The 25,960-nt window shown below is 39.0% G+C and overlaps 1 protein-coding gene and 1 long non-coding RNA gene across 3 annotated transcripts in view; one reads left to right on the top strand and one right to left on the bottom strand.

Annotated features, from left to right (window-relative positions):
- LOC146437184 (protein fantom-like) overlaps positions 1–13,146 on the bottom strand; it is a 55,534-nt gene extending 42,388 nt beyond the window's left edge. Inside the window, exons 1-4 of the mRNA XM_085060805.1 lie at positions 13,012–13,146; positions 9,022–9,320; positions 7,712–7,811; positions 6,209–6,352 (exon numbers count right to left, since the gene is read on the bottom strand). Coding sequence (XP_084916931.1) covers positions 6,209–6,352; positions 7,712–7,811; positions 9,022–9,319 — 542 coding nt within the window. The 5' untranslated portion in view covers position 9,320; positions 13,012–13,146. The remainder of the gene's footprint in view (positions 1–6,208; positions 6,353–7,711; positions 7,812–9,021; positions 9,321–13,011) is intronic.
- A 2,981-nt stretch (positions 13,147–16,127) lies between these two features.
- LOC146437183 (uncharacterized) lies at positions 16,128–23,427 on the top strand. Of its 2 annotated transcripts, XR_014852324.1 has the most exons (5): positions 16,128–16,613; positions 18,116–18,336; positions 18,881–18,994; positions 19,607–19,729; positions 22,168–23,427. It is a non-coding gene; the product is annotated as an uncharacterized LOC146437183 (long non-coding RNA). The 2 variants fall into 2 exon arrangements; XR_014852323.1 differs by lacking the exon at positions 19,607–19,729.
- Positions 23,428–25,960: the final 2,533 nt, after the last annotated feature.

Raw genomic sequence — 25,960 nt, 5'->3', positions numbered from 1 at the left:
CAAATACTGTTAAGAAAATGTGACTTAGCAATTTTGACTATCACACCTTAAGCCTGGTATTCAAACAAGCTGCAGGTGTGTCTTAACTACATGAAAATCATTTAATAACCATGCTTTACAATTCCAAGATGAATTTGAGCATGTACTCTTTACTAGAAAGGATGTTTAAAATTATTCAAAAATAAAAAAAATATTTACTTAGGCATTTTTCCTTACTTCAAACAGTGCAACTAAACCCCATTACTTCCACAAGTATGAGAGGAGAAACTAATTGGGACTTCTCTTAATATAAATTATGATAGAATCAGAATAAATTTTTAATATTTGATAAGGTAATTTCTCTTCCAATATTTGTCTATTTTAGGTATGTTGGACAAATTGTCCCAATGCCATGTTGGAGCAAATGAAGGAGCTACAAAGCTTAAATATCTGGAAAATAGCTGAGTAAGTGAAATACCTTCCTTTTAGTCTTTAAAATATCAAATCTTATTGTGTTTTGTCATTGCCCAGCTAATTGTCCTTACAAAGAAGAAACATACTCGTGAATCTGAGATCTTCCCAAAGAAACAGGTTTAACTCAATGCTAAAACTATCACGTGTGCAAAACTTGTTCTGTACATAAAGCTGTGGTGAGTACAGACAGCAGCACTGGCTCATGCCAGCTATTTAAAAGCTAATAAAGTAGTACATTTCCATTAATTTTGTTCCACACATCAAACAAAAGGCTCTGATGCTTTCCAAGGTTTTTTCTTTTGTTTTCCCCTTTTCCATTTTTAAGCAGGGTTTTTTCTTTCCCTTTTTGTTTTCTTTTTAAGTAGAAAAAGAAGTAGATGATAGTGAATTTATGATGCACAGGTGCAAACTCCACAGCTCCTGACAATCAATACTAACTACTTTCTCAATAGTGAGTGAAACATCATTTGATTTAAACAGCTTTGGGGTATTGATATTATGGAGCAACTTACTCAAATTTGGAAGTGAAAATCACTTTTTATTTGGATCATTTCAATTCTTACTACTGCAAGAGTATTTATTTAATGAAGTTTCTAACTACAGAAAACATGTTCAATTACTAATTAGTACACTACATCAATCACAATATCAGCTCTCATTATATGGTAGAGCAACAAAATTATTTCTCTACAGTAATTCTCCACTATTTTCTCAATTTATTTAAATAAAATGTATCTAAGAAACACCTACTGCATCAAGGTACAAGAAAAGGAGCTTGCTGTTGAAGAATAAAATAATTTCAGATTTTGTGAGCAAGGCCAAGTTAAGTGAGGAAGACTCTGTTGGGAAGGTTCATTTTTCTGTAAATGTAGTCACAAAACTGATCAAAACTAATGATCAAACAGCTTTCTCCCTCCGAGGCAGTTGATATATTCTGTTCCCAGAACATCTACCCAGATATTCTGATATAACTTATAAAAAGGTGTTATATAGAGATTTAATAGAATAGTCAATGCTACCTTTCACTTAAACAGATAATATTTTGCTCAAAGAATAACAAAACAATGTATGAGTCTAAGAGAACTCATTCAATATTTCATTGCCAAGAAAGTTAGAAGTTGTGCCACTGAACCTGAAGACATGGAGGTAGAAGTCAAAAAAAGAAAAGAAACTAATATTCTTTTGGAGGCAGTAACATGATATAATGGGCATACTGATGTAGCTCGAGCACGCCTTCTACCACAACTACAGAGATAAGGAACTCTATTTTTCTACTTTAAAACTCATGTTTTAAGCTGGATCAAAAAATCTAAAATAGAAAATGAAGTTAGGAGAAAGTGACTCTTAAAAGCACTAAGAGTTATGTTTTTGGTGTACTTGGTGAGCTATTAACCTCAGAGTAAAGCTCTTTTCCAGACCTCATATAATTTGGATTAACAGTAATGTAGGAAGGTCCCAGTAACAGGCTGTGGGCAGCTGTATGGAAACGGGGGACTGATAGCAACTGACACCAGAATGAAATGACTAAAGAAAGGATCTTGATCTGCACTGTACAAATTTATGCCCATAAATTCCAGATGGCTGAGCTAATTAAACTGAGGTGTAATTAAACTACATGCCTTGCATTTTGTCTTTACTTCTATATGAGTGAGACTGTGACTACTCTTTTAAGAGTCCTGACTGTTGTGTCAACTGGACCAGTGTCTCACAAAATTTCTGCGTTCCCATCCAGAACAAGAAAAACAAGAAGGTAAAATACATAGAAACACACTTCTCAGGATCACTTGCCCTCTGTCTGGCAAAATAAACAAAAGGCCTTTTGGCTAATAGTTCTCAATCACAAATGCACCAATGGCCAAGGTGTATGTATACACAGGCTCCCCAGCAGAGAACAGAACATCAAGGTGCAATATTCTTCTCATTTTACAATGCTTAGAAACAAATAGAATTGTATGTTGTGACATCATGTCCTTTCCTTTACCTCTTATCTCTTTTAAGAAGTCAAACAAAATGGAAAAAAGCCCCTAGAATACTCACCTTCTAGCAGCACCTTTATGTTGTAATTGACAGTATATTGCAAGAAGCCAAACAATTAACATTGCACAAATAGCTCTAGAATCTAAGTTATTAAGACTATTTAAATACCAATATAAAATTCTGCATTTGTTTGCTTGGCTAAACAGCTACCTACGAATTTAAAAAATAAAATTTAAAAAAAAAAGAAAGAATAAAAAATTATGGAAATTATGTTTTGGGCTTTTTTTACTGATACAATTTAGCAAATTTTATACATGCTGTATTGTCTCAAAAACCTTTTGATAATGCATTGTGACTAATGTGTTCCACATTTTAATCTAGTTTTGCAGTGCTGTAATGCAAACACAGAAGTCATGAGTGCATTAACTACAACAGTCCTGTCCAAAAATCCTCATTTCTAATACCTTTAAATCCAGTCATATTACAGCAAAAAATTCAAAAGGAATAAAAAACTGACAACAACCAACCAAAACACACACACAGAAAATGCATAGGCATGTGCAAATCCCAAATACCTCTTTCATGAATGCATTTTGGAGTGGCTTAAAAAATGTTCTTGGAAAATTCCACGGGCTGTTAAGTTATCTGAAGCTAGCTATATGTAAAACATACTACTATCTAGCATTTATGTTTTCCCTTGTATGCTGTGCATCACAGATATCAAATCACAACGTTATTATGGTTTTGGCCATTTTTAAACTATAAATGGTCAAGGTAAATATAGTTAAATTTTGTACTCAAACAAAATGTATTTGGTCCAGTAGCCCAGAGGCCAAGTTTCTCCTTTAAGGCAGAATTACATAATTCTGAAATAATTCACAAGCAATCTCTAATTAAATACAGAATAAAGCACTGATTTCAGCCACATTACAATAATAATCTCAATGCGTACAGTGCATATGAACTCAGCTCTGTCACACAGCTCTTGTGTTATTACAGAGAAACTGCAGTGAAGTTGCAAAGGCAACATTAAAATATTACTGCATTTCTTGTGGGTAGAGGACTTGAGATAATAATTATTTCACTTCCTTACCACTGATGGATTAATGATTCTTAACGGTGGCTGCTTTACTACATGGAAATTAGAGTTACTTCAGTCTCAAGAATTTCTTGATCAAGTAGAATAAGGAATGGTAGCAGAATAAGGAATGTTTTCCTGAAGGCTGAAAGTAACCTAATTATTTTAACAGCAGGCCGAGATCAAACTGTGCTACATGAAGTTTGGTGGAAGTACATTTATTATGTAATTTTAGCACCATACAAGAATTTCAGATTAACTGCCTTTGGGTAGTTATGTAACTAGATAACACACAAGTCATATAAAATGCAAGAAAAAGCTATCAATTGTACCAAAATTCTAGGACATAAGCTACCAAGATGAACTAGGATAACCTTATTGGTCATCCAAATTTCCATTTTTTTTCCCTCCAGTATTCCAGTGACAGTTTCTTCTCTGCTGATGCACAGAAGATTAAAAATTAGGATTACACAGAACATCTACTTTAAAACTACTTAAAAGTTTCACAGATATCTGGTAGCTGACATAGAATTCAGATGTTATGTTCAGGTTCTTCCTGCTGCATTTATCTGAAGTTCTAACTGAAGTTCATTGTAACAATTATTTTCAAAAAATTAAGAAAAAAATTAAAGTATTTTCTGAATTCACTGCAGGCACACTGTGAGTAATTATTTATGACAATTACTTCTTTAACTTATTTAAACTATATGAAGGAAATTCTGAACAGGGGAGAGATGACTTTCAGAAAAATTTAAGAGCTACCATGATGTAATTTATGTTGCACCACTGATGCACAAAAGAATGCTCACACATAATAATGGGGTCCCTCCCTTGAAAGGCAGTTAAAGAACTGACCACATATTTCTCATCCATGTAGAACTGTCAGTGAAATCAAATGAGGAAGGAATGCAGGATTGCACCATATTAGATCCTTAACACGGTTAAAGGCAACAGTCTGAAACTGAAACAGTTAAAGACGGAAGATATATGCAAAGTTATATAATTTTACATACATTTTTACAAAGTGCAAGGAGAAGACAGAGAAGGAAAAGAGATTAAATTAATAGAAGCTTTTTTGTGAAATACATTTCACATGCAGGTTTTTGCATGTGAAATTTTTTTTTGTTTTTGTTTTGTCTGTTTTACTGCACAGCTCTGCCAAAACTCCTAATCAACTCCTGTCAAAACTCCTAATCTGACTGTACCAAATTAGAAACAATGTAATTTTTCTAAGCAGTGGGTTTAATTAACTTTTTAATTAATTGTTTTTATTACTCCTTGTAATAGAAAGGATACTGTTTGTTCATCAAAATCTTGCTAACACCTCTTAAACAAAAGGAAATTGCAAATCTTGCTAACACTGCTTAAACAAAGGGAAGTTGTTTCAGGTGGGAAAAGTTCGCTGGCAAAATACAGAGTAATCTGTAACCTTGGCACTCTACAAGATATACTGTCTCAGCAGAAGAAGAAGAAAAGCAGCCTTCAGCAACAGAGAGCGCAGAGTACACATAACCCAGAAGATAAGGCCTATAAAAGACTCAAGAGTTAGGGGGTGCGCGCTGCACCGTTAGCAGATTTCAGCTGCCCTTGCTATCAATTACCTAATAAATCACAAATTCTTAATTGGCTTCTGACTCTGTATTGGTTCTGTGAGTCTCAATCTATAACACTCCTAAGCAGTGTATTTTTTGTATACAGTGTAATTTTCCACTTTATTCAGCAGATAGCAAAGCTTTTTTTTTCAGACTGTTGTTAGAACAGCTTAAGAAAATCACTGAAACATTCTTTATTCTAAACCCCCCTCCCCCCGATATGCTTCAATGAACAAAGCCTAGAGGAGAGGTATTGCTGAAATTGGACACCAAGAATGCAGAATTTGCAGTCTTCAAGGACATGAAGAAACCAGAAGATAAAGAAGAAACTAACAGACAATTCAGCATATGTACTGAAATCTCTCCATATCTGGGAAAAAGATAATAAAAAGCCTGAAAATGTGAACAAATTAGCATGAGAACAAGAAATCAATAACCAATAGAAGACAGAATACCAATCAATGAAGAGAATTTTGTAATTCATAGCCAATAAACATTAATTTCTTTGCTAAAACATATAAATAGTGAAAAGTTTTGAAAGTGTGCGTGCATCATGGATGAATCTCTGCCTATGCACTCAGGACTGTGAATAAAGTGATGCTGCTCTCTAATACTATAAAGTGTCAGAGAGTTTCACTTATCTCAACGTTTTCTGCAACAGAGCCAGTATTTTTCTACTACTTGTAGACTCCAAATTATTGACTGTTAGTGAACATTAATTTGTCCACTATGAACCTGTACCTAAAATTTTGTAAGAATTAAAGTGAAGGAACAATAGGTGATTAAAATGTTATGAGCTGAACTCCAATTGAATCTGTATCAGCTGGAAAAGAATTCTCTAAAATGGTAATTATGAACTTCTTTATTCATGAGAAAACATCATAACTTATTATTGTAACTATCTCTGTGCTTAGAATCACCCATGGTATTTCGCAAAATATTTTATGACTTGGTTTCATCAAAGGAACAAAGGTACATCAAAGGCACAAAGGTTTCATGAAAGGCACATATGCCTTTAGAGAAGCAGTAACTTCCACAGCTACATATAAGCATTATGACATAGCTCTTCTAATGCTTCCACCATGGAGATTTTAACTTTTCACTATACCTTTGGCTTGCTGTACCCTGCTCCTTCAGCCGTAAGAGGGATTCTTCAATTTCCTTTTCTTTCCTTCTTAGTTGACTCACAAGAATCTCTCTGGCATGTTCGAGCTCCTCAATGTGTTTCCTTTGGGACTCAATGAGAGTCTCCCTGTAAGTACAAGCATCCTCAATTTCAAAACCAGCTATGTATTTTTTCAAAGAAAAAAAAAAAGCTAAACTTTTAAGTGTTCATCAAAATCTGTATTTCTTATTAACACACATCACGATAGGCTTATGAGTTTAAATTGCTGTGAAAACACAACACAGACTCTCAAAATAAATGTTTTTGTGGACTGAATAATGTTTAGCAGAACCTCACTGAAAACGTTGTTCAAGGTTTCTTATACTTTATATTGGAAGTATCTTCCTTCTAATCCATTAGCACCAATGGTTTCTCAAAAGCAAAACACCATTACTAGCTATCACAAAATTAGGAGATCTTCAATGGATGGAGCATTAAAAGTAAATTTTAAGCTTTTTTTCTGAGATAGAAAAATCTACACCAAAAAAAAATCAAAAGATGTGTCTTAAACAGGGGAACTTACTCAGCAAATGCAATTTTAAAAATAATTTATAGGAGTATTTCTGTACTGTACAATGGTTTCCTATGATTCCACTTAATTGTTGTGTTTACAAAATTTCAAGCACAAAATAAATGACTGCACATTAATCCATATCTTTCTAAACTTAGCCTGCCCATTTATTGAAAATTTAGCATTTACAGAGAACGTAAACAATAACATAATTTAAGTAAATCACTATGGAAATAAACAAACAGCTTTTAGAAAACCCAGGTTCTAAACATACAATTTCAAAAAGAAAAATGTTCTAATCAGACCTCAGTATCTTTAAATTAGATGTTAACTACCTTTTCTTCAGCCTATACAACCCCTCTCTATTCTTATGCAATCTCTACATCAAGGATGTTGTAAAGGTTCCCTAGTTTCAAGTTCAGTTAAAATGTGCAGTTGGATTACAAACCAAACTTCAAAATGCAAAAGTGAATCTAAATTATTTTACATAACTATCCCAGTACTAGGGGGTTTGCATTTATCCATAAAATCTGTCTGCCTCTAGAAATGAAACTTAAATGCATCAATGAAGCATATTCACATAGTCACAACATTTTAGGACTTACATTGGTAAAAATTTTGCAGCTAAGGTCCATTCTGCTTTTGTCAGCTTTGACCCATAACAAACTAGGCAGCAAAGAGAGGCTCACCACTGGAGACCAATTTTAACTTCCAGCCAAATTCTTATGTACCTATATTTTGCATTCTAACTCCCTGATTCCCTGTTTTCCTTATTATAAAACATTTCTGCAATGTTACCAGTGTTATTGTTGCCAGATCCAACCACTTTATTTTCTGAAGTGAAAACTTCTGAAATTATATACTTGTTTTCTTCTAGAAAACCGTAAGTTTTAGGAATTATAATGACCAAAAAGTAAGTAATATGAAAATCATACAAATTTGTTATTTCAGTCCTTGAATCCTCAAGCAGAATCTCTCCATATCTGGGGAGCACAAGGTTAGATGATCGCACTTCTAAACTCTGAAATCTCATTCCTGAAAACCAAAAAAAAAAGATAAATTTTTGTCATGTTTCAACATGAAAAAGCTTTTAACAAAGCAATAATCTCTATACAGCACAAACAATTGCAACTTCTATATAGATGTCATAAAAAGTATTTTTACACCAAAATCACATGGAAAGAAATAATCAGAGTATGTACAACATAGCTGCTGTGAAATCTGAAGGATGGGCAATGCAGAGTAGCGTTAACATGAACTGTTAAAAACATGTCCTGAAAGTGTTTTTTAAGATTTTACTTTCAAAGACAGAGAAGAGAGATTGTGTCTCCAAAGAAGAGAAATATCAGTATTATTAGACAGGAACATGGACTTGTAATAATTTTTTCTCAGCATTTTCGTTGCAAAATCCCATCTGTCAATCATCCAAACATGCAACTATTAGGACCATTTTTTAGAAGCTGTGCAGGTAATTTCCTTGTGTTGTTTAGAAGCATCCTAAGCCCATGGTGAAGAAAAGTGATAAATTAATAAAGGAAGAATCATTACTTTAAGAGCAAAAGCAATGGTTTCTCCACATTTTTATCCAACTCTCAGCAAGAAGAAATTATTCAAGTTTTGAGGTGGGATCAAACACATTTCATTTTAAGAGACAGCATTAGGGCGGCCATTCCTCAGTCTCCAAAATGGAATAATTTAGGTTCAAGGTACAATGATACCAGCAGTTTCCAAACTGCCTCAAAAAACTTACCTACTTTGTTGCATTAACTTGACTTATTTTGAATTTTGATCTTTCAGTATTATTTTAAGGTACTGGTAATAGTGATGTATGTGTGTGTGTGTGCGCGCATGTGTGTGTCTGTATACGTAAGTATATATATGCCTAGAATATATATATTTTTTACTTTTATTCAAATCAAGGTATTTCTTAGATGGTTGCATTCAATAAAGCAAGTATTTACTGAACATTCATATCTGATTAAGACTTTTGAATGAGCTTTCCATGATAATTTTTAAGTCAGCCAAACACAAAGTAGATACAGAAAGCCATACTTATTATTTGTAGAGCTTTCTTGTCTCTTAATACCTTAGAGACAACTAAACTATTCTGATTTTTTCTAGGCATTTTATTTTTGGATAATTGCTCAGCATATTTTCTGATCTGCACTAAAGATGTTTTGAAATTCAGCCTCATGGTTCGAGAGCAATCTAAGAGATCACTGTTTTCAATAAATGTGAATTATACCCTTCTTGGTGTGCTCTGGCATGCCAGCTGCCTCACTCTCTTTTTTGAGACCAGTGCTCACACGAGACTGAACAGAGCTGTACGGACAAGGCCTATGGCCTTGAATCTGGAGCTGCTGTTTAGTTGAAATTAGTTTGTTGCGGAGGCTCTCATTTTGTTTCTCAAGCTCACGAACTCGTTCTCGCAAATGCTCAATCATTTCTTCCAGCTCCAGAGCCTGACCCAGCCGCTTGGGTCCACAGCCAACCTGGTCACATTTTCTTTTATCATTAATAAGCCGTATTAACTTTGTGGTCATTCTGGGGAAAACAATAAAAAAAATGAAAAGTAATGTGAAAAGTCAGCATTAAAAGTATTCTGTTGAAAGGAACATAACCACTGTGAAGACTTCAGCATATAACCTTGATAATAAATTCCAAGTTTTAATATAACTATTGCTGCCTGTGAGGAACTCCTTGAAGGTAAGTGAAACCACTGTGCAGCAAACTGCTTTGTAACACTGACAAATAAGTTTCCTAAGGCTTATTATTTAAGCTTAGTAAAGGACACACTTGCTCCACAGGCTCCTTAATTTTTAACACATGACCTTGCATTGGAACCTCTGCATGCTGTTAAGTTACAGACTTGGGATATTTGGGATGGGTCAAATTATAAAAGCTACAATTCCACAAAACATTCAACTATTCAAAGTATCATAATTTTAGGATTTAAATATATATTTCACTTCCAAAGTGCCTGAAATATATCAATGGAAATATTTAAGAAAGATATTAAGAAGGTACTCCTGAAAAAGGGTCATAATAGTTCCCATTACCATATCCAGTTTTATGCTGGGTAAATATGATGAATGTGCTTCAGAGAAGGAACTGAAGCTGAAGAATGTAATTAGATACAGAGCATATGGCTCTCATCTATCTTTAAAATGATAAAAATTCTGTCTTTGGCATCTCGAGTTGTACTTTTCATTTCTTTTAGTTTTGATAAACATTGGTATGCTAGAACAAAAGGCAGAGAGAGCACATGGAGGTGACGCAATATACAAGAACAGAAAAATATCTAGCAGTGAATGGAAAAAATCTGGAAGAGAGAGAAGAGGGGAGAGGAGGAGAGAGGAGGAGAGAGGAAGAGAGAGGAGGAAAAAGGGAGAAATAAAAGTCACTTTGATGAGGGACAAACAAGTTCAAGTTCACAAAATTGGCTGCGTATATTCAAGACCTGTATCTAGTTTACGGGGAATCTACTTTTGAAGGCCCAGAAAGAAAACTAAAAATAAGGACACAATTTGTTTAAAGAGGCTTGTTTTATCTTTGCATACTTCTGGACAGATGCTTCTACTTAAAAGAACAAAAGTGAAATTTAAAAATCAATGGTAACTTCAGGATGTCACAGGATGGTATGTTACTTGCCTGTAAGCTTGGGTTTTATTTGGTGTTTTCAATGACATTCTACTGGAAATTCATTCCAAACTTTTAGTTACAAGTGTTCTGACATGAGGGATGCTAGGAAAGATATTTAGCTGTGTTGGTTTTGCTTAACTCAGAACATCAGCAAGGCATCTTTAGCATCTAAAAGAAATTTAAACCCTTCAAAAACTGTTGTGGTAGGCCTGAAGCAATGTCTGAAGGGAGGGAAGTGGCACAAAGATGGCTCTTGTGTGTCCTGTGTAAAGGATCTGGAAGTTTTTCACCAAGTCCAGTACAGCCAATCTCTGATGGCTCTGAAAGTGATGGACATGCCGCTGGCCGAGTTTGGGCCAATTAGAGATGTTAGTTATGCCTCTGTAAAAACAAATTTAAGAAAAAATGAAAACAAAGTAGTCATGTACTTCATTTTAGCTAGAGGAGGAGAAGGAGGACGTGAAAGTATGTGAAGAAAAAACAGCATGAAAAGACACCAAGGTCATTGGAGAAGGTGGGGAGGAAGTGCTCCAGGCGCCGGAGCTGAAAACCCTCTGCTAGCCATGGTGAAGACCATGGGGGGAGCAGGTGGTGCCCCTGCAACCCATGGAGTCCACAGGGGTGCAGAGATCCACCCACAGCCCATGGGGAGGTGCCCATGCCAGAGGAGCAGGTGAATGCCTGGAAGAAGCTGTGATCCAGTGGGAGACCCAGTGGAAAAAAAGGCCTTGCTCCCGAAATGGAACAGCCTGGCCTCAGCTCAGAAGCCTGCACTATGCGAACAAAGACTCATGAGAGAGAGCAGAATTGGGTGGCTGCTGCTCATGAGATCAGACCCACGCCAAAGAAGTTTGTAGAGGACTGTCTCTCGTGGGAGGGACTCCATGGCTAAGTAGAGGACCTCTCTCCCTGATGGACTGACCAGAGGAAAAAACCCTTACCCAGCCCGTGTTGTTGGTTGGAAAGAGGGAGGGAGGTGAGCAGAAAAACAGTGTCTTAAGAGGGAGAGGGGTGAGCTGAGAAACAGTGTTTGTAGCAGAAGAATTGTAGTAATAGGTTGACTAAGAAATAGGTTGACTAGATTGACTCGGGTGCCCTGCCCCCCACCCAAGCTGCTGATTGGAAGGAGGGAGGGGGCGTGAGCAGAGAAATGGTGACTTAAGAGGGAGGGGAGTGAGTGAAGAAACAGTTTCTTAAGAGGTTATTTTTACTTCTCATTTATCCTCCGACTCTTAGGTTAATAAATCACTTTGCAACTTCAAGTTTTCAGCCTATTTGCCCTTTTTTCTTGGCATTCCCCCACCACTCATGAATCCTATGTTTAACAGTTCTTTTTTTTTCCCCCGTCCGCTGCACAGCTGCGGCAGGAGAGAGCAGAAAGAGCAGAGGTCGTAGATGCCCGGCATTTAGCCAGGGTCAAACCACAATATTAGTTCGATTTTTTGCTGGAAATCTAGACAAACACTGTATTTTATTTTCTGTGCCTTAAAATATTAATTCAGGTATACTAATTTGGACATTGTGTGTAATTTTACCTAAGTGGACTATGAGCATGCCCACGTGGTGTAAGTGGATGATGAGTGGTATTTTCTGTGCACAGTAAAATAGGAACTCACATTTGGAATAATGAAACAATTCATTTGTTCTACCATCTTGTATTTGACAACAGCCTGACAGAAAAGATAGAAATTATGTAATGCTAGTGAATTGGACCCTGGCTCACTGACTCAAAACAAAACAATGTTTTGGACTTGAAAGTATGAAATAGGCAATATTTTCAGCTACCCTTTGATAAATTCATTAGATTCTCACCAGAAGCTGGCTTAGATGCAGAAATACTTTGTTAACAATTAGCACAACGCAACCACAGAGTCACAGTATTTTGGTATTAATCAGCCCTCCTGCAATATCGTAATATTATGGACAGTTCCGTGGAGTCCAGCTTGGTTTGCCACCACAGTAAGTGCTGGCAAAGATTAGCACACTAATCTTAGCACACTAAGTTTAATAATCAGCCTCAAGTTGCTTGTGTACTTTTTGGCAAACTGGGTACTGTGCTCCTCATGCTACTTGGGAATTCTTCACTGAAGTTATCTATTATACTGAACAAAGGAGTGACGATTATAAAGATATTTTAATGGTAACTCACCAATAAAAGGCTAGATGCTAGTCAACTTCTTGAAGGACAGTCAGGGACCAAAAAAAGGGGCTGAATCTTTCTGTATAGATCATTTTGATTCTAGAATGAAACTCCTGATGAACCATTAGGCTTCTACAGCCTGCTCTTCAATTACCGGAACACCTCTTATATTTGTACTCTGCCAGCACAGCTAGGAACCCAAAGTACCAACTCTGATGTGGTAGACAGTGGTGTACCTCTGTACACGGAGATCTAATAGGGTTCACTGCAAAAACCATCTCACATACTCACAGACAACTAGAAATCAATATAAAAATCACTTTCAGTGGGTGATTTTTGCTACTGCATTAAAAAGTGCTCTGAGAGAAATCAGCATGATTTTTAATTTGTTGGTAACGCTTTAAAGGGACAAAAAGGTACTATGAGTTAAAATAAAAATATTAAATCCCATACCTTTTAATTTTCTCCTCTTGCTTATTTGCATACTGTTTGAGTAGGATATGGTCATCCCGTACACGAAGAAATCTGTCTTCCAGTTCCTCTCGACTGATTCGTGATATGACTTGTCGAGCTTTTACATTCTGTGTAGATGATTCTACCCAAACCAAAGCAATTTTAAACTACCTTCAATACATCCAACAACATATAATTCAACATCTAACTCACTTTGAAATTCTGAAAAAAATTAATGAAAATTTTCAAGTAATTTGGTACTTTACACTTGTTTCAGTCTATTGATTAATTTCTTCAGATTTATTGGCAGGTTAATCACTTCCTTTTTCCTTTGTCTTACAGACTAAAAAAATGTAGTTCAAATGATTGCAAAATTATTACCTACCAGACAATGCAAAGATAACAACTTAGAGCAAGCAACCAGGAATGGTCAAACATACTAATTACAAAATAGGATGAGCATTACCACTGAGATACTTTCTAATCTATTTCAAAGTAAACATATTTTCATGAAGCTTGAAAGAATTAACTCACAGTTGTGAAAACCGACTCAAATATAAGATTAAGCCCAGTAGTTCCATTCTAGTAGCTGCTGAGTAACATGTAGGAATTGCATAGTACTTTTGATTCCCATTTTGTTAAATGGATCTGACCTTGTCCTCAATTCAGAAAAAAAACCATTCCCTTTCTTTCTGAAAGGATGAATGTTATAGCTCGGTGAATTTTCTAGTTTTTAGCATCTCACAACAGCTTCTCTCTTATAACAACCAACTTGAACACAGGATGAGTCACAGTCCCTTTCAAAATTTAACCCAAATTTTGGATGATATTTGAACTTCATTTTGTGAAACATTTTTAGAAAGAAGCTATGGAAGTCACTGATCAAAGTCTATAATTATAATAAATAGCATCTGGTACAAACCTTGTAATCCTTCAATTCCAGCTGGAGTTAGGACTGTATCTCTCACAGCCAGGCTCCCCACAGTTTCATCAGCTGAAACAGGCATGGCTTACCTAGGGATAACAAAATTCAAGTGCTTCTCCATCTGCAATTTAAACTGTGAGACTAGAATGAGCTACAAAACATCATATAAAACGATGGCAAAATGACAGATTCACTGAAATGACAGCCTCATGCATTACTGTTGCACGCTCTTAACTCAACTGAATTGCTCAGAGGACAATCAAAATCTTCAAGTTTAACATTATGCCATTTATAATCCATGCACAAAACATGGCTTATTTCATTATGCAGTAGCTCCAATTGTATTTAATGTATGCAGAATTAGTTTTTTAAGTTCTAGTTCTGTTGCCTTCAGCAATCTTTGGCCTAAGGCCATTATTTCCAAGTGGATGTGGGAGGAGGACCTGAGGGGGTTTCTTGGCTTTTTTCCTTTGTTCATTTTAAGACAGGCCAAAGCTTAAGGCATCAGCTGGTAGGTGAGTAACGCCATCTTCCACATTCAGAATGGGACTCTGAAACCAAGCTGCTGGGGGTTATGGAGTAATTTCAATCTTGAATGCCAATCTCTTGGTCTCCTTTCAATCATTGTCATAAGAGAAACTACATTATAAAACAGATATATGCCTATGAATGATACTCATATATCCAAACACATTTCTTTTTTGAGCCAACAGAAAGTTCAGCTACATAACAAAGTGAGATTAGGAAAGCACTGATTAAAATATTAATCAGTGTAATTTATGAAGACACTGCTGTTTCTTTCTTGTCTTCCAGTGCAGAAAATTAAATACTGGCCAGAGAATTAAAGAATACTAGAACAACATGAAAAGGAGGCACATGAAGTCCTTAGGACAGCCTTTTCCCCCACATTGTTACACCCTTCAGGTGATATAAATTCTTAGTGAACCCAAAAATATCTAGATATGCATTAGCATATTAACAGTGATGTTAAAAAGACTTGCATCAGAAGACAGAAGTGACATAGTATAATCCACAGACATTCCACAAAATATCTCTTAATTTTATCATCATCAAAACTGCTACTAAAGTGAAGCCTTTCTTCTGCCAGCAAAGCCCTCTATCATAAACTAATCTCCATATGGCTTTGTCCAAAAGGAACAAAATGGATCAATGGAAGTTTAGTTTCCAACAAGTCAGTCTTACTTTCAATCTTTTATTTTTTCATGGGCAGCTCCAGATGCTATGCTAAACCTTAAAAATTTAAATCAGATTTTATAGCCATGAAAAGTTACCATACAGTCACTTCAGCAGTTTTGTTAATCAAAAATAAAAGAACTTCACATACAAAAAGAGGAAGATTTTTCATATCTCTAGAATTAGCCTGTAAGAACTTCCAGTTAGGTAAAAGCAAGAATTTTATAGCTACTGAAGTTAAAAAAACTTTAACTTTCTTATATATTGCACTACTTAAAAAAAACGTTTCTGTCACCATCTGACAAATTACAAAAAAGTGCATACGACTTTGCAGCATTATGTGAGAACAGCCTGTAATGAGATGAATACTTAAAACTAGAGAATCAAACCTCGTGCTTTAGGTTCAAATTTCTATATAACTGACAGAAGCCCCAGCATCATTCAAAAGTAGCAAAACTAAAGATGACTACTTAAATTTTCAAAAGTACTCAGCTAGTGGGGGTAGGAAGCACTTCTACGAATAAGGTTTCTAGGGAAATCTGAAAAATTAAGACATTAAATTGTTTCAATGTGGATTTAGAATTTCATGAGTCTTGTACATGGCCAAAATGACGCTTTTCTTGCTATTTGCCCGACTCGGTACGGAGCCCAGCGGCCAACTCCCGCTTTTTAAGTACGAAACAGACTGCAACTGAAAAGGCCTCTAGGGCTGCTCTGAGTAAAGCGGCGAGGCGCTGCCTTTCCCACTGGCAGAGAGCTGCGCGCGAGTAGTCTCATGGGCCAGACACCACCTCTTCAGGAGCTCCGCCGCAGGCCAGCTCCCCGGCTGGGGACAGCCCGATGTAGGGCGCGGCGCCACATCGCCCTGAGCAGCTCCGGCCTCGCCGCGCTCCCCGCGCAGTACCCGCAGGAGGAGAAGGCGCAGCAGCCACCCACTCACCGCCCCGCCACTCACCGCCCCGCCAGCCCGTCGCGTTCCCTAGAGCTCCGTCAGCAACTACCGAGGAACGAACAGCTCGTTCCGCTTCCGGGGGCGCGCCCCGCTGCCTGCTGGGAGTTGGAGTTCGGGGCGAGGCCGAGCGCTGCCGCCGAGCGCTCGAGACTCACCCGCGCCCCCTGCCGGCGCAGTGACAGGAGAGCAGAGCAGGGGAGCGGGAGCAAGAACTGAAGATACTGTTTCAAAATGTGCAATATGTAAATATTTTCTGGAATGTATAAGTAGTGAAAAGTTTTGGTAGTTGTTGTGCTGGCTTTGAGGATTTGCCATCCAGCCACCCCTTTTTGCACAGAACTGTAAATAAATCAAATACCTCAACTGTGAGTGGATTTACCTCCTGCACAACAAGAACCTATTTTGGGACAACATCTCCCTTCGACCCTGAGAACTGTTCCTACCGCCAGCCCCCTTCCTGCTGAGGAGCAGAGTGAGCCTGCTGGGCTTCAACAGCTCCAGGGCTGGAGCCCCGAGCCAGGAGACACCAAGGTAGCTCTGAATTTTATTGTGGAAGGGATGCAGCCCGAGCACTGAGCGACCAGTGCAGTTACAGAATTGAGGATGCTATGTCCTGGATCTTCAATGGCTATGAGGAGCTGGTGGCAGCAACTGCCCAGGCCAGGCCCTGCTGACAGCCCCAGAAATGGCCCCAAATCATGGCCCCAGTGACAGCCCCAATGATGACCCTGTTAACGGCCCCAAATGATGGCCCCACTGACAGCCAACCGCTGGCCACAATTATGGCACTGCACTAGCAGCTTTACTGAGGTGACGCATGTTCTGTACCACCTAGAAGCTCCAGGGATGGAACTGCAAGAGGGGTGGCAGGGCCAGTGCTCGGGTAGGCCAAAGTCTTCCGAAAGCCAGGCTGCTGGAGCAAGGGGCTCTGGTTAACCTGTAAATCTTAGATTCCCCCCTTCTCTGAAAGAGGGAACCTAAGTAGAGCTTTAACAGTACCTAGTGATAAACAGTGGTGCCATCTTGGCAAAATATTTAAATTTAAAAGAGAGTCCTATGGTGCTACATTAAAAAAAATATAAAAATAAATGTACATTTGCTTTTATTAAAACATTCCCAGTGAGATGCTACACTATGCAACAGCGCTTTTATTTTCAAGTTTAAAAGTACACTACACCAAGTGCACATGCAGAAAATCACGCTATGAAAAGCTAGCGTCCATAAAGGAGACAGAGGAGTCCAGCAACTTTATTCAAAAAAAGGGAGAGAGTCGAATGATATATACCCTGTGAGGTCTCTCTCTTAGTTTCGGAGGATGCAGCCTCCTTTTGTGCTAAACTCCCAACCACATGTTGCCCTCTTCCCTTCCCAATGGCTGATGTACTAGGAATGTACAGCCTTCCTGAACCACCTCGCACATATTCTCCCCCTTGAACATGTAATTTTCCTTCGAAGTTGAGAAGTTCAGACTATCTGGGTTACCCCAAATTTCAGGAGTTCAAACTGTCTGGTCAAACCGCGTGGGTTCTGTAACAAGCCCATGCAGCTTGAAGTTCGTAGAGACATTAAGACCCATGAACCCCATTCTTCTTAATGACCCTCGCCAATCAAGTCTTTGTAAAGACATTAGCAGCCCTATTTCCAATCATGCAGAACATTTTTAAGTTGTGCAGAAAATCACGCTATGAATAGCCAGTGCCCACAATAGTCCTGCAACTTTATTCTAATAAAGGGAGAGAACCACTAGGCCATAACTCCTTGGGGTCTCTCTTGAGTTTTTGGAGGACACAGCCTCCTTTTATGCTAAACTCCCAACCACATTGCCCTCTTCCTTTCCCCATTGGCTGATATACTAGAAAGGTCAGAGTTTCGGAACTGCCTCCTACATATTCCCCCTTCAACATGTATTCCCCTCCCCCTGCTCCCATCATGCATTGTATGACCCTAATTGTATTAAAATTAGCTTTGAGCCCACTCTGAGCATGGAAGTTCATATTCAGAAGTCTATTAAGTCTGTGCATTTTACCCTGCAGTTCAGGAGCTCAGTATGTGTTCAGTTCTGCAACAAACTTGCATGGCTTGATGTTCTTGAAAACCCCCACTCCCATTCTTCCAGAACCTGATTGGTTCTTCCAGATTGAGTCATTTGTGAAGACATTAAATGGATTTCACAATGAGGGCAGGTGTTGGGAGGATTATGCTGTGGATGCTTACTTGAAAGAGGCTCTTCGAGTCTGAACCAAAAGCACCCAAGGTGAGTTGACTAACAAAAAGAAAGAAATATATTGTTTAAATATGCATGGTAAATGGCTAAAGCTGTAGGCAACAAATTGGTCTTGAGTCATAAAAACCCCTCTGTTCACTTTTATAAAGTGGAGAGACTATTTAAATTTAGAAAAAATTTCCAGAGGACTTGAGACAAACTTCTGTGAGAAAAAAAAAGTAAGAACAGGATGAAACTTGCTAAGCAGCTGTAAGTTTTCCTGACCTGTGAAAGATTTCCTTATTGATGGTGTGATTTCCTTATCTTTCCTTATCATGTGTGACTTTTTCCCCGCCCACCTCCTCCTCCTCCCATAAGACCTCTCTTCCCCTTCTCTCTGTGGTCTTTTACTTTTAAAATTCTTCGTGGTGGTTGTTGTCTCTTGCATAGTGTGACTAGGGGTTTTTTCCCCAAGTTGAGACAGTGCATTTTTGTAACAATGAAGCTTTTTCTTTGCTCATAAACTTAAATAATTTCCTACAAGGAAGCAGATTCTGGATGTGAAAGGGGGTCAAAAGAAAACTTTGTGTTTCAGGCTCCACGGCCTCCAAAACAGCCAAATGTACAGGACTTCCAGTTCTTTCCTCTTCACTTGTTTGAACTATTGGAAAAAGAGATTCCCTACTACAGGAAAACAATTGGCTACAAGGTAATGGAAGAATTTCCTTGACTAGAGAGATGGAGCGCACCTCTCTTAAGAGGAAAGGCTGAGAGTTGGGGTTGTTCAGTCTGGAGAAGAGAAGGCTCTGGGGCGACCCAATTGCAGCCTTTCAGTACTTGAAGGGGGCTTAATGGAAAGCTGGAGAGGTACTTTTTACCAGGGAATGGCTTTAAACTGATAGAGGGCAGGTTTAGATGGGATATTGGGAAGAAATTCTTCACTGTGAGGGTGGTGAGGCCCTGGCACAGGTTGCCCAGAGAAGCTGTGGGTGCCCCATCCTTGGCAGTGTTCAAGGCCAGGTTGGACAAGGCTTTGGGCAGCCTGGTCTAGAGTAAAAGATGTCCCTGCCCATGGCAGGGGGCTGGAAATGAGGACATCTTTAAGGTCCAGTCCCTTTTATGTGATTCTTTAAATTCACACACTGGGACAGTTTACTGCAACAGTAGGAAAATATGTACTTTTCCAGCCTTTCACAATAATTTAAATGGAATAAAATCACGTTCAACTGAAGAAATTATTAGGTTATATTAACAGAAAAGTAACGATTAGCAATTATCTGTGAAAAATTAATTAAGGTTTACAAAATGCAAAACCTTTCAGGTACCTCATAATCCTGATGTCCCAAATGTGGCCCAAGCGCAAAAGCAAGAGCAGCTTAAAACTGATGAGGGCAAACCTCTTAATGATAAAGAACTAGAAGAAAAAGAGAAGCTTCTAAGCCAGGTATTGTTGGGTCTCCGGTGAGACTGAAATCAGCTAAAGCTTGTTTTATGTTTTACAGCATTATGGAAACATTTTTTGGTCACTGATTCACATGTGCCACAGTTAACACAACTGCAAATTTTGGTTCTGAGTGAAAATAGTTTTAGCATTAGGGTTGTCATAGACCTGGATATCTTTGAGGAATGTGCACCAAATCAGCACACTAGGATTCTCCTGACTCCTGGTCTGGCATTGACTGTAGACTGTGATGTCTTTCTTTGGCCACTGGACATTGCAGACTGGCTGCAGAGCTGGGTGTGCTGTATTTCACATTATTTAATGCGTATCTTGTGCCTCAGTTTCACACCCATATGGAAGTGAACCCTGGAGTCTGAATGCTCAGTTTTCCTAAACTCATCTGCTAGTGAATAGTGTCCCTCTCTAAAAGAGGCTATGCACTGAATAGGCATATAATTAGGAAGCATGTATATTTAAATAATTTTAAACAGGCTAATGCCTGATATGCTTAATTTTGGTATTGTAATTACATACTGTATTTTGGCAGGGGATCGGAATTACAGGACAGGATTTATTGCTTGCATAGTAAGGAGCTGGAACAGCTCCTGTGGAGACGCCAGGATCACAGAGGTCAGGAATCAGTACAGTGCAGTAAGCTGTGGCTAAATCACAACATGGCTGTCAAAACTTGCTAATTCCAGCCACTTGTAAAAGTTACTGAAATTAATGAAAACATGAAATGCACCTACTTTGGCAGCTCATAACTTCAGCCATGCTACTTGTGTCCCTGCTGAGTATCATCACCACAAGATAGCTTTAGACCTTCTGAGGGACAGTGACCTGGTACAATGGCTGAGGGTGTCTGTGAGGCACTTTGGGGGCCTTTTTGACAAAACAAAAGCCATTATACACACTGCTTGCTTCACCTGAGCATTGTTTTTTCTTAGAAAGGGATCCTATACAGAGAATATCAGAAGGAAGGATTAATTTATTAGCTGAAAATTTATCAGAAATTACTAGGTAATAGGGAAGTAGTGCTTATCACTATGCAGTATTTTAATGGAGAGACTACAGTGACTGCAGCATAAAAACAGTTTTTCTACTGAATTAAACTGCAGAGAAAGAAAAGGTTTAACACTGTTGGAATGATGGAACTGTTACAGGCAATTTAAAGAAACCTGTTGAATCAAATTTGTAGACCAACAAATCCTGAGCCTCTGTGCAATGTTTCCTATTGATTGCTGTAGAGGGTTTCACTATCTGGAATAAGAGAGATTTCAACCAGTTCATCAAAGCAAATGAGAAGTGGGGCTGTGATTGTTATAAGTTTGGTCTCAAAAACTAATCAGATATGTAGAGCCAATTAAAGAATTCATTAATTAAAAAACAAGCAGATGTCAGCCAAACAGCGCTGGGTGGGCGCGGCGAGCCTCCCTGCTACGCCTACAGCACCACGCCCAAAGATTACAAGCCATCAATTTTTATAGCCCTTTTTAGCCCCTCCCTTGAGTCCCCTCGTGGGTCTTGACTGGCATTCTCTTGGGTGTCTCGATTGGCCGCGGAATCGTCGTTCTCTACGTTGGTTGGTTGTGGTTTGGGGTACGCGGCTCTCGGGGGGGTTTCTTTCTTGCATATCAGTTAGACTGTCTCTCATGGGAATCACACAAGGCTGCTGAGCGGCCTTGCGGAAAGAGTTACAATTGTTGCAAACCTTCAGCAGAACGGTTTGGCTCTAAAACAGGAACTCTTTCTGTTAAAGCAAAACTAAAAAGCAGAGCTTAGCAAAAGTAAAGAATTAAAACTTATAGATTTTCTAAACGATTTCGTGAACTATACCTTCTGTAATTTATCACAGTGATGACATTGCAAATATAGCATGAGAAGTGGAAGGAAAAACCGCAGAGGAAGTCACTGAGCATTCAGGTAACTTAATTCTGTACTCAGCTTTAAGTGCAGCTTTTTCAGCCAATCACGATGCAGATTGAAAGTGCTGCATTTTCAGCCAATCAGAGTGCGGATTGAAAGTGCTGCTTTTTCAGCTAATCAGGGTGCGAATGTTGTCATGTTTCTTGTGTAGATGACAGAGTTAGGCAAGTTTGTTACAACAACATGTTACAACAAGTTTGTGGCTACTGTGCAATAGAAAAAGCTGGAGCTGGTTAGATCTGAAATTTGGCTTTCTTAGAATGGTCTTGAATTTCTGTTCTCTTGTGTATTTTTTTAAAAACTCCCCACTTAATATAATGGACATCTTAAATGCCTCAGAATGACTATTTTGTTACACAGTATGAGTAGATCTTTAATGCAGAATGTCTTGGTTTTCTATTTTAGGCTGTGTGCTTTTTCATAGATATTCCTTGAGATCCTATAGTACTAGAGGGTCTGTTATATTCTGTATAAGCTCCCGAGGATTTGTCACTCATTAAGACACTATTTGGCAGGATCTCCTGGAGCTGCAGTACGAAGGTGTTGCCATCTTGAAGCTGTTCGACAGTGCAAAAGTGAACGTCAATCTTCTGATCTTTCTTCTGAATAAGAAATTTTATGGGAAGTAACCGACCTCTGCCAGCAAGTTTGTGAAAGGGGAGCCAGATAGAAGCCTGTGCATACAACTTTTAATAATGTAGCGACAGATCAGTATATGACCACCCTGTACTAATCCTATGAAATGTATCATGAAGTAGGACTAAAAACCTCTTGGGAATGGACAGACTTGATTGAGTCTGCAGGGAGTCAGTATCTTGTTTATTTATAACCTTCAACTTTGAAGATCCCCTTTATTGAAGTTATTTTAGAATGTATTTTTTCCTGGGTTTGGTCATCTAAGTAATATGACAGTATACTTAGACATGGGTTTGGGAATTAAACTAATATTACAGTATGCTTAGGCCATTAGAATGCTTAATTTGCCTAATCGTGTGCATTGTGAGGCTTGAATTCTGAGTGCCCGTGCAGACAGGAAGTCGGTGTTGTACAGAGGAGCGCTCACCTCTTCCCGAGAGCCAGAAACGGGTTGAAGGTCGTATTTGAACTCCAGTTGTTCTCAAGCAGCAACGACCAATATAAAACACGGTCAAGGTCCAAGTTACCTATTTGCAAGCACGCATCGGTAGAGGCGGCAGCAGCCAGTCGGCACGATTAGAACTGCTGCAGTCAGGGTAATCAGTAAGCATTGTCAACAGTTACTGAACTATTTGTGATTATATACTACAGCCATATCTAACAGCTTTAGTGCCTCATTTTTCTTGATTTGCTTGTGTTTATCAGTCTGTAGTAACTTACACGTGCTCCATGAAATGTAGGGAACCCTGAATGTATTTACTAGTGCTTATAGATGAAAAGAAGATTTTGGGGAAGGGGAGAGAAGCTGAAGAAATGTTGTGACAGGTTGCATTTTAATGTTGCTCACAAGGCATTTGACATGTAAAATTAATTTTTTTTCCATTGTAGAGGAATGTGCTATATATATATTTGTGTCTGATGCAGTAAATGTTAGGCTCTACATGCATTTTTCTACCAAGGAAGAAATATTTATCTGAAATAGATTGGCTTTTAAAAAGGTAATATTTTGTACCTATTCTCAAGTTTCAGTTTGTTTTATTATTTAGTGGGGCGCTTTGTCGGAGTTTTTTCACGGGGGGGGCGGCGGTGTTGCCAGCCGTTCTACTATATCCAATAAAAAGGCAGAGAATTTTAAAAAATTTATTGTGACCTTTAAATTTATTTGCTTCAGTTCTTTCCCCAGAACTTTTTTTTTAAGGGACATACGTACTGCAAATTTCAAGTTTGCCTGCTCATTCAGGTTACCATTCAGGGTTTAAACAAAGTGTTTTATTTCTGATCTATACTGAGGCAGTTCTTTCTGCTTAGATTTTTTTCTCTCTGGAAAGACACTCCTGGTATTTGGAGCGGCTGTGTTACTGAGCATAAATTTCCTGCAGTCCTCTCAGAAGGAAATATGTAAACTTGTCCCAGTTTAGAGCATATTTAAACATACTTTGGTGTCGGTATATGTGCGGTCCAAAGCCGTTAATAAAAATTGCTTAGCAATGCCAAGAAAGATCACGTGAAACAGGGATAGGTCAGAATGGATTTGCACTGAAACGTGACAAAGAGGTTTTAAATGGCATTGGTTTTTTGGTGGGGCTCGGTCGGTCGGGTTTTGCACAGGTCGCCTTTTACCTGCCCGTGTTCCTCTTGCCCAAGGTCTCGCTGCTAGGACCGAGCTCTCCTTGCTTCCCCTTCCTTGGCAGAAGTAGGGTGGAGGGCAACTCCTGTGGCTGTCGATTGCACCGGGATGAGAGGCAGCTGTGTGTCTGCTGGCTCATGGCCCTTTTTCCAGCGGGTGCCCTGTGGGTGCAGAAGCGAGGGCTGTCAGAGGGGTGAGTGTGGGGTCAGCAGAAACTGGGGGAACAGGGCACAGCTGCACCTGGACATGAGACAGTGTCCTTGAGCACACTGTCCCCTGAGTTGTGGGGTAGGTGCCTGTGTGTGGAACAGGAGGTTGTGGGGTGGGCTGCAACTGTTTTGGGGGCTGCCCTCCCTTTATTTTTTTATAGAGGTCCCCTTTTGGGGAGTGGGTATATACACTTGTAAATGGCATTATTAAAGCAACATGCTGTTGTCCAGGGCAGTTGCACTCATTTTGTGCCTTCTTTGTGGGTGAATAAAAAAGGTGGGGTAGAGGAGTCTGGGGAACATGATGAGGTATCATTAGGGACACCCCTGGTGTCACCGGGGAAGCAGGCAATCGCAGAATAGTGGTAGTCATGCAGGGTCGGTCCTGAATATGCAGCTACAGTCCAAAAAATGCCTAATTCATGGCAGAAATGTTAAAAAATACTAAAAAACTTGAAAACGTGGAATGTGGAAATGTTTCATACCTGTGGAGGAGAGCCACTGTCTGCAGCCAGGGTCCAAATGTGGGTTTCCACCTCTTAAAATTGTGAACATCACAGGATTCCTCCCAGATGAAAGCTGCCAACAAGGAGAGCTGTGGCTGCACTCGGACTGCCAGAGCTTCTTCCAAAGCGTGTCCAAGGCACAAGGCTGGAAATGTCCTCTTCTGTGGAAAAGAGCCATTGTTCCCAACCATGTGCGCAGGGCCAAATGTGCAATTCTGCCTCCTAAAAGTGTGAACATTGTAGGATGTCTGCCACACAAAGGCTGCCAGTAATTAGGGCTTTGGCTGGCCTCGGACTCCTGTCGCTGTCATCCAAACCGCCTCCAAGGCTCTAAGGTGGAAATATTTCCTATCTGCTGGAAAGAGACAGTGGTTACAGCCAGGTTCTGTTTTGTGATGAGTGAGCAGCAGAAGAGGGAGAGAGAACACATTTATGGCCAATGTGGGAAACCCTTCCAAGTAAGAAATGTTATAGTCCTACTTCAAAGAATAAATATACTGCCTGTTTCATATGTCAAATAAGAAAAATAGATGTATGACGTCCTCTCACTAAATTCTAAATAAATGAGCAGTGAAGCTGCTGACATTTAAACTGAAGTGCTGTCAGCAGGCCTCGAGAAGGATCCCCTCAGACCACAGCATCTTGGGCTAACTCAATACCAGAAGTGTGCTGAGAAGAGGGGTGTTAAATGCACAAAGTAAAGCAAATTATGGCTCAGGTGTTTTGGTCACAGCAACACGAGTTAATGTACACACAATAGTTCCATCAGAGGCATGGTGTGCGCTGCTGACCCGTGCAGAATGAACGATTACACAACCAGTACCTTCCAAGTATCCCTTTGAACCTTTCCCTTGCTTCCTTCTGACTCGGCTCAGTGGAATAGCACATAGAACACACACTGAAAGTTACCCACTATATGAGCCATGTTGTATTTTGTGCCGAGGCTGTCATAAACCCTATGAGCCCTCCTTCAGTGCCTCACTGATGGTGCAGGGAAGGAGGGTTAACACAGTTACACTTTAGTATTTAAAATTACAGGTGTGCTTTCTTAAAATTCCATAGAAAGAAGCAGTAGGGTTTCATCTCTTTCTTGTAGGCCACATGAAAGCCAAATTTCTGTACATGCCTATTCGAGGAGGTGCACTTCATGATGGCTCTCAGAATGTAGCCACACGAATCAGGTTTAATGCTAAAGTGTATAAGCTTAATGTTATTTAGTCTCCAGTATTAATGAAAATATTTGGAGAAACATGTAGCAGTTTTGAGATTAGTATTGCCAATTTTTGTAATGTAAGAAGTGGTAGCACCATCATCCAAATTGTAATTTTTT

This window comes from Lichenostomus cassidix, chromosome 4A (genome assembly GCF_008360975.1).
Source record: "Lichenostomus cassidix isolate B80296 chromosome 4A, HeHo_3.0, whole genome shotgun sequence".
NCBI classification, from domain to species: domain Eukaryota; kingdom Metazoa; phylum Chordata; class Aves; order Passeriformes; family Meliphagidae; genus Lichenostomus; species Lichenostomus cassidix.
The sequence above is the reverse complement of the archived record's forward strand: the minus strand, read 5'-3'. Positions and strand labels throughout refer to the sequence as shown.